Source organism: Colobus angolensis, unplaced genomic scaffold, assembly GCF_000951035.1.
Source record: "Colobus angolensis palliatus isolate OR3802 unplaced genomic scaffold, Cang.pa_1.0 Scaffold26, whole genome shotgun sequence".
Classification (NCBI taxonomy): Eukaryota; Metazoa; Chordata; class Mammalia; order Primates; family Cercopithecidae; genus Colobus; species Colobus angolensis.
The window spans coordinates 15,570,380-15,583,694 of NW_012115821.1; the positions used below are offsets into that span (position 1 = coordinate 15,570,380).

The 13,315-nt window shown below is 43.9% G+C and overlaps 1 protein-coding gene across 3 annotated transcripts in view; it reads left to right on the forward strand.

The window, feature by feature from the left end:
- ARHGEF3 (Rho guanine nucleotide exchange factor (GEF) 3) overlaps positions 1–13,315 on the forward strand; it is a 345,766-nt gene that overhangs the window by 263,624 nt on the left and 68,827 nt on the right. Inside the window, exon 1 of one of the 3 annotated variants that reach the window (XM_011947261.1) lies at positions 4,924–5,182. The exons of the other annotated variants lie outside the window; for them this stretch is intronic. Coding sequence (XP_011802651.1) covers positions 5,087–5,182 — 96 coding nt within the window. The 5' untranslated portion in view covers positions 4,924–5,086. Of the gene's footprint in view, positions 1–4,923; positions 5,183–13,315 lie in introns of those variants that run through there. 3 annotated transcript variants of the gene reach the window in all.

Consider the following 13,315-nt stretch of genomic DNA (forward strand, 5'->3'; position numbering starts at 1 on the left):
CTATTCCTCATGTTAAAATATAATGCTAATAGGACAAAGCATTGTCCTGTTGGCTGAGAAGGTTGTCACAGCCACGTTAGCTTCTGGTTTTATCCTCAGGCTGGGCCTGCTCTGCTCCCAGTCATGGGACTGGGATTTAAGGAGTTGACAGATGGTCTCCAAGCCTTGCCTGGTTGTCTACAAGTCTAAAAGGGGCTAATAACCAGTGGTGGGCTTCTGTATTCAGGCCCACCATTCCACCAGCAGCCCAAATGACCCCCGCTCAACACAGGCAAGACCACAGGCCCTGGGCTTGGCATAGTTCCTGCAAATGCAGAACAGCCCTCTTTATTTCAGTCTCCAGGCTTCTGGCTGGCAGGGAACACTGCCCAACTGTGAAGCATTTTATAGGATTATAATGGGCTGTGCTGAAGGCAAGTTCTGAAATACACTTTGTGCCGTTTCTTTGAGTGAAGCTGCCTGTTAGAGCAGTGTTGTTCCTAAACCCATAAACACACACACAGGCAGAATGGGGAGCGCCGGGCTCCTGGGGCCACTTAGCTTGGCAGCATTGCAGGGCTGGACCAGCTTCCCTCAACTGTGACACTAACCTTAGGGATATGCTTGGAAGCCCTCCTGCAGTGCTGCCTGTTTTCTGACAGTCTTTGATCACAGACACCCCCAGACAGAGTCCCAGGCAGATTGCACAAAACCCAAATCTGTCAATGGTGGAGCAGTGCATTACATATGGGGAAGGTACTGAAGTCAGGGATCAAGGTGGAAATTGCATGAGGTCAAAAATACTCCTGAAAATTCATTAAATGCCTCAAGGACCATATACACGGCTTGTATACACCCAAAATTGCTGGCTTGAGTTCATAGGCTTTGTTGTACCAAAAATATATGCTTATAAACAGCAGAATCCTATTCTGGGTGGTGAGAATTTCATGCTATAAGAAGCTTGGAAGAATCAGACCACCCAAGGGAATTCCAGATTCCCATCTTTCCTTTTGTAGCTTATGCTTTTTTGCAGCACTATTTAAATTGTTACAGGCCATTAGCAATCTCTCTGCCTCTGTCTCTCTCTCTTTGCCTAGCGTATATAGTGGAAAAGAGATATGTTTGCCATACATATGTTGTGTAGCCCTGTGTATTTATTGATTTTTATGGCTCCAGTATCTTTTAAGAAGAGCAAAGAAATGTTTTAAGAGAAGATGGATATGGCAGCCTTCTCATCAATCAATATGACTGTTCATTGCTCTGCAATAGTTGGGCTTCAACCTAAGTTGCACTTTAACATTTCTTCGGAGGCCAGGCACAGTGGCTCATGCCTGTAATCCTAGCACTTTGGGAGGCCGAGGTAGGCAGATCACTTGAGCTCAGGAATTCAAGACCAGCCTGGGCAACATGGTGAAACCCCATCTCTACAAAAAATACAAAAATCAGCTGGGTGTGGTGGCGTGTGCCTGTAGTTCCAGCTACTTGAGGGGCTGAGGTGTGAGGATTGCTTGAGCCCAGGAGGTTGAGGCTGCACTGAGCCAAGATCGTGTCACTGCACTCCAGCCTGGGCAACAAAGCGAGACCCTGTCTCAAAACAATAAAATAAAATAAACATATTTCTTAGGGGTTGTTTACTGTTACCCTGGACTTACGGTATGTCAGACTCCCTGCTCGGCCCTAAGGATACTGTGATGAGCAACCCAGTCCCTGGGCTATCAGACTTCGCCAGGGTGACTATTTTCTTCACCAGGTGCTGTAAGTACATTTTCCAACTGGAGAACAGGCCCAGCAAGCTCTTTTGGGGGTTAAAGCCAGTGGCTTTGATGGCCAGCGTCTTCTAGTTGAGATAGTGAACTGTGAGGGCCAGAAGAGCAGGAAGAGGAAGGGGAGTAAGAAGTGGCTCAGGTACTTGGGCACAGGTTCTTGGTGACCAGGCAAGCCCTGAGTGAAGCATGTGTCTGCCTCTGGCCCTGCCTTTGGCTGCATAGTTAATCAGGGGCTACTTGGAGATGAGGTTACTCTCACACCCCCATCAAGCTTGGCTAAGCTTTTGGGTCACTTGTGTGAGCTCCCCATCAGCACAGCTCAGGCTAAAATGATAAAGTTGTGTTCAGGAATACAAATAGGAAAAATCAGTGGTTCTGAGGTGCTCTTTTGTGCCCCATACCTCTTCTTAGGCAGTTTTCTTCCCATTGCTTCAGGTTGTCTATAGAGGGGAAAAAACTCAGGTGTTCTCTTCAATTTCAGTTGGAACCTCTACTCATTCAGGAGCTTCATTTACATGTGTGGTAATAAAGGCTGGCTACACTGGGCCCGATTCTTTCTGCCTCCAAAGGCAATCTGTCTGCACTAGCTGAGTAGGAAAGTAAGTGGATTTAGTGCCAGGGTGTGGATTTGATACCTGGGATGAAGAGCTGTGTATTATCAGGTGTCCTGCCTGAGAAGTAGGAACTGCTGGGTTCTGACCTCAGCTAGAAGCAAAGAACATGCAAACAAGGACTAGAGATCACCATTCCCACTATCCCCTGTATCCTCAGGAAGTAAAAACAAAAGACAATGTCTCTGTAGATTACCACCTGATATAGTCATGACTTTCCACATGAAGAGGAAAAAGATTCATCAGTGCAGTCTACAAAATAACTTTTGAGAGATGATCATTTTAGGGCTGGGTATGGTGGCTCACACCTGTAATCCCAGCACTTTGGGCGGTCGAGGCGGGTGGATTGCCTGAGCTCAGGAGTTGCAGACCAGCCTGGGCAACATGGTGAAACCCTGTCTCTACAAAAATACAAAAATTAGCCGGGCACACTGGTCCAGGCGTGTAGTCCCAGCTACTTGGGAGGCTGAGGTGGAAAGATCACTTGAGCCCAGGAGGAGGAGGTTGCAGTGAGCTGAGATCATGCCACTATACTCCAGCCTGAGCGACAAAGCAAGACCCTATCTCAAAAAAAAAAAAAAAGAAAAGAAAAAGATATAATTTTAATATTAAAAAAGCTATAATTTCCCAAGTAGTGCCATGAATGAAGATATTTTTCTTTTTGTCTCTTAAGACAGGGTCTCATTCTGTCACCAGGCTAGAGTGCAGTGGTGCAATCATAGCTCACTGCAGCCTTGAACTCTTGGGCTCAGGCAGTCCTCCCACCTCAACCTCGGGATTAGCTGAGACTACAGGCATGCACTACCATACCCGGCTAATTTTTAAATTTTTTGTAGAGGCAGGATCTTCCTATGTTACTTAGGATGGTCTTGAACTGTTGGCCTCAAGCTACATTGCTGCCTTGGCCTTCCAAATTGTTGGGATTATAGGGGTGAGCCACTGAACCGAGCCAATTTTTTTTTCTCTTTTCTTTTTCTTTTCTTTTATCTTTTCTCCTTCCTTCCTCTCTCTATTTCTCTTTCTTTTTTTCCTTTTCTTTTCTATTTTTTCTTTTTTTTTTCAGCATCTCTGTCACCCAGACTGGAGTGCAGTGGTATGATCTTGGCACACTGCAACTTCTGCCTCCCAGCTCAAGTGATCCTCCCACCTCAGCCTCTGGAGTAGCTGGGATTACAGGTGTGCACCACCATGCCTGGCTAATTTTTTGTATTTTTTGTTTATTTTGTAGACACAGGGTGTCACTGCTGCCCAGGCTGTATTTTTCTTACAAAAAATTTTAAAACATGTGCTATAAGCTTAAGTCCCTTTTGTTCACTATCTTTAATTCTTTAAACCCAGGTGCCTCCCTTCAGCCACAGGAGAACTGGTAAAAGCTTGCTATGGATTCTTCTAGACAGCGTTCAATGCTATTTACCCACAAATATGTCTCTATAGAAAATATATGATATTCTGTGGTAAACTTGTAGCTTTTTTTAACATAAATGGTATTGTATTGTGCTTAGTCTGCGATTATTTTTAAACTGAGTCTAATACATTGGAGATCTTTCCATGCCATATCCATAGACCCATCTCCTTTTTCACTGCTGCTAAGTGGTATTACACAGTGAGTAAAGTTTATTTAAGCACTCCCTATTGATGGAGATATTACCATTGTTTCCATCTACTTTTTATTTTTTACTGCCCCAGACAGGGCTGGTGCAAACAACCTTACAATCAATCGCCTTCTTGGGTATTTCCAATGTCATTGTTTCCCAAAAAAGGATCCAGAAAGGTGTGGTAGTGCCGGGTCATCCATGCAGAGCTTTATACTTGAAGGACACCCTGTCAGATTGCCCTCGAGTGTCAGACAGCCTCTGAACATCCTAGTCAAATTTAAAAGTGGGTGCAAAGGGAAAGGTCTCCAGGGAACTTTCCGGGAGTGGTGGAAATGTTTTGTATACCGACTGTGGAGGTGGTTATACGGGTGTTTATATTTGTCACAACTCAACAAACGGTACTCTTAAAATGGGTTCATTTTGCCATTTGTAGATTATACTCCAGTGACATTCATTTAATAAAAAAAAAAAAAAAAAAAAAAGCCTGGGCGACAGAGCGAGTACGAGACTCCGTCTCAAAAACAAAAAAAAAGCGTGCAGTGGCCTGGGAAGAGGGCAAGAGAGAACACCACCCCTTTCTAATGTGGGCTTTTACAACGCTCGCTTTTCCCCCAGGCTCCTTCCTGCCGCCAAGTGTCACTAGAGCCTCCTTTCTCCCCGTCGCCCGGTTTCGCCCCAGCCTCCTTTCTACCCGCAGCCTAGCCTCTCTCACCCGGAGAGTGCCAAATAACCCGAAAGGACCTATCACGGGGTCCGCCAGCCCCGCAATCGCGGCCCACGCTCCGCGGGGGCGCTCGGAGTCGAATGCCCGCTGGGAGAGAGAGGTCCCTCTCCACCCTCCGGACCGCCCCACGCCCCTCGCAGCTCCAGGAGGAGTCCGTGCGGCAGCACGTGGGCGTGGGGCGGTGCCGAGTCGGCGGCCCGCCCCCTCCCCACCCATCAAGGCGTGACTGGCACAGGCCCGCCCACTCGGCTCCGGAGCCCAGTCGAGTCCCGCCCGGCTGGAAGCCGGCTGTCGGTCTCCGTGTCGCCACCGCCGCCCGGCATCGTGGAGCTGGGGCCCCCTTTCGCCTGGGAGTTTTGTAGTCGCCTAGGGTCAGCGGTGACATCCCAAAGGGCAGGCCCGGCAGCCGCCATGGTGGCCAAGGATTACCCCTTCTACCTCACGGTCAAGCGGGCGAACTGCAGCCTGGAGCTACCCCCGGCCAGCGGTCCGACCAAGGACGCCGAGGTAGGGCCGCGCCCTGCACCTGGACCTCCAGGGGCCATCTGCCTGTCTCGTCTCCCTCCATCTCCCACTCTCTCGGCGCCCGCCCGGTGTCACTGTCTCTGTTCCCATCTCTCACTTTCCGTGTGTGTCACTTTCTCTACATATCTCACACTGTCTTCTTTGTGTCTCCCCGTCGCCATCTCTCACCCTGTCTCCTTTTCTCTCGCTCTTTCTCTGTGGACCAAACACTAGCTGCCTCTTCTCTCCCTGTCCCTCTACTTGCCGGTCTGGAAGCAGCCACCTCCTTGCTTTTGCAGGGCTCTCAAACTGTTCATCTTCTGTCTGGACCCTCCGAGAGACTTTCTCCTACTTGTCAGCAAGCCCCAGTGTTAGGGAAGGGCTACCCTTTAAGCGAGTTTCTTTTTGCCTGGGATGGGAGAGCAGAGGGAAGTTACAGCCCTCTCACCTGTCAGACTTGGCCTTGCAGCCTTTTGGCAGCAAAGACAGGACACAGCACCTCTGCCTACCACCTGTGGCCAGTGAGGGTCAGTCAGCCGAGGGGCTGGGGCTAAATGAGTAAATTGGAGTGTCTCCCACATGGATCTTGAAAATGAATTAAAGTCCTCAGGGCAATGGAAAGCTGCCTTGGAACATTGGAAACGTTTCTCTTTCTGGGAACTTTACTGTACCTTGCGGGCGATGTGAAGGAGTGCTCCCAGGTAATGTTTAGTCTGCCTTTTCCTCTTGCGTGTTATTTTCTCTGGCACATGGCTCAGTGGCCTTAAAGGTTGGGTTCAGCTGGAGGAGAAATCATCCCTCTCTTTGAGGGTTTTAGGGAATACAGTCGCTTTCACTAGATTACAGCTTTGCTGTGGTCAAGCTGCAGTGGAACCCACAGGACCCAGGTGGTCATTGCCACTCATGCGTGTATCTGGGAGCTTTCCACTCTCCCACACCTCACTCTGCAAACATCACCACAGCCACCGAGGAAAGGCTGAAAGCAGGTGTGCATCCGGCGTTGTCACAGCATTCTTGAGGTTCCACCCACTCGCCTTCCTTAGGTCTGCTCAGCTGTATGCACTTGGCTCACAGAATCATGTATATTCAGGAGCACACCATCAAAGATTAATTCCCTCTAGCAAGAGCTGCTCCAAGCTGACAGGACTCCAAACCGTCTCTGGTTGTATTCAGCTTTCTATAAGCTGAGCACAAACTAACTTCTCCCTAACCTAAAGCCAACCCCACGGCCCAGCTCGGTTTAATATTATCACAAAGAGTTTTTGTTGCCAGCAGCTGTGAAAATGTGATGGCCCTAGTGGCATCTGGAGTCTTATTTAAGGTTTGATAGGGCAGCACCTGCATAGAATTCAGGTTGGTCAGGCCTGGAATGAATATAATATTTTTTCAGTGGGAACTTCCTAATTTCATGAGCATAGGAGCAGCACAATTGGTGCCCACTCTAACTCCTTTTGTAAGGAAGAAAGGCATAACCAATGTAATTAATAAATTGAAGTGGGTCAAAGAAGAGTGAGGATAGCTGAGGACTCTAACCAGTCCCTTCCTACTATCACTTAGTCCTGTGTTTTTGAGTAGTTTAGCTAAAGGCTTAGGTAAACCTTGCCTGCTTAATTTTATTCTTATACATAGAATATTGATATGTCTATATATCATAAATATGATGAAAGTTATCACATGTCAAATATTAATTTTCTTCATTGGCAGCTGGATCTAGACTATACAATATGACTTATTTTCCTTGTATGGGGATATCCTGTTGTGAGAAGTAAGGAAGGCGTTGGAATAGTTTTGGAAATAGTTGGTAAATATTTTTCAGCTATCACCATTGGGGTTTTTGTTTGTTTTTTAGTGTTTGATTTAAATACTAAATCAAGAATGCTTTATACACTTTGAGGCAGAGATATCTTTTAACTTCATTGATGAGCATATCATTTTCTGATAATGGAAACTGGCAAAGTTGGAAAAAGAAACATAAGTGAGTTTAGGGGGTAGTTTTCTGGTTTCATTATCAGTGCAAAAGGCGGCCAACCCTTGTGGGCCTAGCTTCTCCATAAGCGGTTAACTAAAATATATTTTCCACCAGTAGGTGTCATCAGTATTCGTAAATGTTTAAAAAATAGCATTCGCTTGTCAGCCTTTTGAAAAACATGATTATATAATTGTTTATAAACTAGGCATTGACTGTTAATTCCTCTGAAAGTATTTTTTTAAGAGTGATTGTTTTCTTTGTAGAAAGAATGTGGTTATAATAAACAGAAAAATGGATCTATCCAGAGGCCTTTCTAGGAAAACAGGACTTGTTGACCTTCAGAGGCCTTTGCAACAGAGCACCTGTGCCCTTTAAACATTTAGTGGCCGTGTGTAATGGCTGTTCCTTCCGAATTTGCCATGGGTAGGACAGTGCACACAACATGGCACTGGCAAGTGCCTTCTAGCATTCACTCCTATCCTTGCAGCAAGTGTACTGGGGAAAGCCACTTAGGAAAAGGCTCCTGGAGAACAGGCAAGCAGCATTGATGTACATTTGATACCACACACTGAGTAAAAAAATATGCAAAAATAAGCATTCTCTTAAAAGCAAATAAAAATTCTACTCAAGATTTAAGTGATTTGTAATTTTTTATTTGTGGTAGTTTCCAGTGAAAGCAAAAAGAAACAGATATTTTAAAAATGTATTTTTATTTTTTTAAATGATCTATTTTAAGCTTTTGAAAATATTCTACAGGGATTATAATATTGCATGTCTGTTAGTATAATACTGCCTCTTAATGCTATTTCTTATGACATGGGGATTTGAGTTGGGTGGCAAATGTTTAATTTTAATATCCATAATCAGTGAGATCCTGCTGGCTATAATCATTAATTGTGAAACCTAAGGAGCTTAGTTCATGGCTGTAGACTTTCACAGAAAATTGTGGTATGATATGAGCATTAAGCTTATTTCTTCTAATCTTCGATGCAGCTTTGTTCAGTTTATCTGTTTTTGTATTTATTGGTCATCTACTTCCCATGCCAGGAGGGACTGGTCTATATAGGTGCCCTAAACTCCTGATCCAATCACTAGAAGAAAATGTGTTACCTCTAATGAATTATCCTGAATGTAAGTTAAAAATCAGTATTTCCCTGTAGTGAGGTTTGCTTTTTAAAAAGAAGGCTTAAAAAAAAAAAGTGAAGAAAAGGAAGCAAGCTCAGGTAAGATGGACACATTGGCTAAGGAAGCTAGAGCCTTGTGAGAAGCTTTTAAGAGTTTTAGGTCCAGTTCATTTTTAATGAAAATACAAAGAGGTGTTTCTTTTATTTTTGAGAATATATCTGACAACTTGGTGGACAACTTACTTTCGGTTTTTAAAATTTGCCATCTTAGATATTGGTCAGATTAGGCCTGATTTAGTTAATGATATTTGTAGCCATTGCTTTTGACTCTCAGCAGTTTTTCAAAATTTGTAGCACCATAGACCATAGGCCTATATCATGAATAGCTGAATACTGCCCTGGGTCTCCAAAGTATAGGTTCTGATTTTGACTTAGCCAGTAGCCTTGCATGACCCTGAGAATAATGACATGCACCTAGAAATGACAGAGCTCTGTTCCTTTTCTAAGTCTACTATGTGTAGTGTCTCACTTGAGACCCCAAACGTGTTGTAAGGTTAACATAAAACTTGTACTGTTCTCACCACTTTATGAATAAGGACACTGAGGGGAGGTGATTTGCAGAAAGCTGCAAAGAAAATCAGAAGCTAAGCCAAGATCCAATGCCAAATTTCCTGATGGATTCAGTCCAGCATTTAATATCAGCGTCCCTTGTAGCATCTAAGGGTGTTTACCTCTGTGGGATAAAAAGTGGGGTGGTAATACAAAACTTAATAGACATGCAAAATACTTTAAAATATTATCTTTTAAGTATAACCTTGAGCACCTTACATAACTGAGAAGGTCTCCTTCAAGGCTCACTTCTAAAGGGCAAGGTGAACCCTATGCTCCTGCCACGATTTATGCCTCTATCAGTCAACATGTGCATTTTAAAATTGTATGCACCTCGGGCTGTACTCCTTGAATGTCAGCTGAAAAGCTAAAGGGTTACTGGTTTCTAGTAATCTCTACATTTCTTGGAATCTATATCATATTGTATTGAACTGATAGTATACCTGAACAGCCACAGGAAACTAGTCGTAAGGAGTTATTACAGTTAGAATCCTGTAATTTCTTCAGATGATTAAACAGACTCCAGGAATCATATGACCTCAGAGATCTTGCTGGGTGGGAAGTCACACGGAGCTACCCAGAAAAAGGCCATCACTTGCTGTAGGATCTGGTTATGGTCATTGAGCCATCATCTGAGGCTGTTCAGTTGGGAAATTATTTTGGGAAACTTGGTCATTAAGAATGCACATGAACTAGCAATAGAAGAGGAAAATGTGTTGACTTTACATGTGTACATTTAACGCTGTTCAAGGGCATTGACTAAAATAAGACTGCCTGAGTCTCAATGCTGTCTCCACCACCTGCTAGTGATGTGGCCTTGGACAAGCTACTGTGCCTCTCCAAACCTGTTTCCTCAACGGTGAAATGGAAATGGTGAGAGCTCTAACTCCTAGGACCATAGTGAGGGTCAAATGAGATGTTTCATATGCACTGCTAACCATAGTGCCTAGCATGTAGTAAGTGCTCAAAAAATGTCATTATAATTAAGACCTTTACATCTCAAAACAGATTCTTAAAATGGTTTTAAGAAACATGATGATCACCAGTCTAATTGCCTGAATGCTGTTTTACACACAGCAGTGCATTAGGGACTTTACTATAAGTCCCTTAATCGTCACAGTAATCCTATGAGGTTGGTATTCATACCCCCTTTTGTAGAAGAAGAAACTGAGGCTCAGAACAGGTAGTGGCTTTCCCAGGATGGCTTTAATACTGGGTCAAGGAGATGAGACTAAAAACCCAGTTGACCCTGAAGTCTGTACTTTTCCAACCACATCACATTGCCTCTAAGTGACTAAATCATTGGTCTTCTCACCACATAACATGGGAAGGATCAACCCGCCTGCCCCCAAAAATTGCCTGATGCTCAAAGGCCCATTTTTTCCTGTCTGGTTAGGAAACCCCACCGTTAGTCAATGCTTCTGGCAGCCCACTTCATAGAATGGTGCAACTCACGGGAGTGGGGTTTGCAAGCCCCCATTTGGGAGGGTTTTAGCAATTTTCATTTTGTGTTTCTCAAGACCAAGGAGGTGGTCTTTGGCAGAATTCTACATGCTTACCTCTGGAGGTGACACCGTTAGTTCTGTTAGTCATTTTGCTTATCTATATTAACCACAAGCCTTCTGTGTAAACCAATCACTGGAAGGCCCAACTACCATCTGGATATTTGCAAATTGTGTCATTTTCTCAAGACACCCTGTGATTGCCCATAAAAATCCTGGACAGATGTCACTGTTTTCATAACTACTGAAAGAAAATAAATTACTGATCACATCCTAATTGCACAAAGCCCTGTGTAAATGTAATTGTTATTGATGATGTGTGTATCTGGAAGGGCTACTTTGTGATCTATGTGTGCAGTTGCCTTCCATAATTTGTCAGTCTTGATAATGGGTAGAGGTCACACACAAAATGAGGAAATTGCCGTGACTGCATTGCCATTGCCATTTATTCTTATGTTGGCTCATGAACTGTCAGGAGTGAAGGCCAGAGGTTTCTATTGCCTTCCCTTTTTTTTTTTTTTTTTAAAAACAAGTTGACACCAGTAACTAGTTTAGAAGAGGCTGTGTCACGTCCAGTGCAGTGGCTCACAGCTGTAGTCCTAGCACTTGGAGGCTGAGGTGGACAGATCACGAGGTCAGGAGTTCAAGACCAGCCTGACCAATGGTAAAACCCCGTCTCTACTAGAAATTCAAAAATTAGCCAGGCGTGATGGCGCACACCTGTAATCCCAGCTACTCAGGAGGCTGAGGCACGAGAATCACTTGAACCTGGGAGGCGGAGGTTGCAGTGAGCCGAGCACCACCCCAGTCTGAGAAACAGAGCAAGATTCCATCTTCAAAAAAAAAACAAAAGAGAGAGAGAGAGAGAGACTGTGTCACAAGTTAATCAGGAAAGGTTTCCGAACATTCTGCTGGCTGGGAAAGGAGTGATTCTTTTTAAGTCTGGAAACACTTGTGCCCAGACTTTCTGTTTGGACCATTGTGTCCTTTTGAGAGAAGGTAGCCCTGATTGTTAGTAAATTTCAGTTAATTGTAGCTGAACCAGAAACCTTAATGGTAAGTTCACTAGACTTTTTTCTTCTTTCTGGCTCTTAAGATGGGGAGGAAAGGAGTAGCAAAACAGGCTTTTTTTTCTGAGGATTTATGAAACAAACAAATCCAGCCTCCAGGAAATGACCCAGGGTCATTGCATCAGAGAACTTCAGAGTGGGAAAGGCCTGTTGAGAACATGTAGCCCAATTCTTATCTGCTGCCAAATCCATTCAATCTCTGCTTAAACACCTCCAGGGACAACATTTTAGGTGGTATACAGTTGGCCCTCTATATCCACTCGTTCCACATCCACGGATTCAACCAACCATTGATCAAAACTATTTGGATCCCAGGACTTTGGGAGGCAGAGGCAGTAGAATTGCTTGAGTCCATGAGTTTGAGACCAGCCTGGGCAACACTGCAAGACCCCATCTCTTAAAAAAAAAAAAAAAATCAAAGAATTCACCAAGTGTGGTAGCACACACCTGTAGACCCAGTTACTTGGGAGGCTGAGGTGGGAGAATTGCTTGGGCCAGGGAGTTTGAGGCTGCAGTGAGCTGAGATGGTGCCTCTGCAACCCTAGCCTGGATGAAAGAGGGAGACCTTGTCCCAAAAAAAAAAAAAAAAAGGAAAAGAAAATATTAGGGAATAAAACAATAAAAAAAACAACAATTTTAAATACGAATAAAAAACAATACAGGATAACAACAATTATTACTTACATTGTATTGAATATTTTAAGTATTCTAGAAATGATTTAAAGTGTAACAGGATGTGAGTAAGATGCAGGCAAACAGTATGCCATTTTATATCATTGACCTGAGCATCCTTAGATTTTAGTATCTGAGAGGGTTCTGGAACCAATCACCCCTGGATACTGAAGGATGAGTGTACTCTATCTGTGTTTAGTATAGATGATGAGAAAATCCTTTCTTAATTGTAACATTGCTTCCTGGAGCTGCATGTTATTCAGTAATACTTTACTTTTTGTTTGTTTGGTGTTTTTTTTTTTTGAAACGGAGTCTCACTCTTGTTGCTCAGGCTGGAGTGCAGTGGTGCGATCTCAGCTCATTGCAACCTCCGCCTCCTGGGTTCAAGTTATTCTTCTGTCTCAGCCTCCTGAGTAGCTAGGATTACAGGCGCACGCCACCACGCCCTGCGAATTTCTGTATTTTTAGTAGAGACAGGGTTTCACCATGTTGGCCAGGCTGTTCTCGAACTCCTAACCTCAGATAATCCACCCCCCTCGGCCTCCCAAAGTGATGGGATTACAGGCATGAACCATTGTGCCTGATCCAGTAATACTTTCTTATGTGTTACGCCCTTAAGTATTTGAAAACTACTCTCTCTCCACACCTCTCCCACTCCACCCACGCATATGTGCATTCTCTCCTCTCCCTCTCTCCCCTCAGATGCTTTCCTTCTCCTGGCCCAGTGCTCCTGGTTCCCCTAACTTTTCCAAATGTGACATACTGTCCTATCTGTTTCCTGTCCTTGCTTATTTCTTATGGACATCTTTAGTGTGCCTGAAAATCTTGAGTATTGATAAATGCAAAGACACTATATGACGCTGTGTCAACAAACAGGATTTCTTTTAGGCTTAATATGCTTCTTTAGAGAAGAGAAGTACACTAATACATTGGAAAAGATTTTTGAAGTGAAGATAACAGACTAAAGATTAACATTGTTGTCATATAAATAATTTATACAGATATTTAAAAAGTACCCTAAGATACTAGAAGGCATTTCACACACAAGGAATGGTAAAGATTATTTAAAATGTTCACTCCAGTAGGAATTATAGAAATGAAAAAGGCAATAATAAGGTGCTATTTTATACCTAATTGATGTTGCAACTATTTTTAAGACATAATAAAACCAATCTGGGCGTGGTGACTCA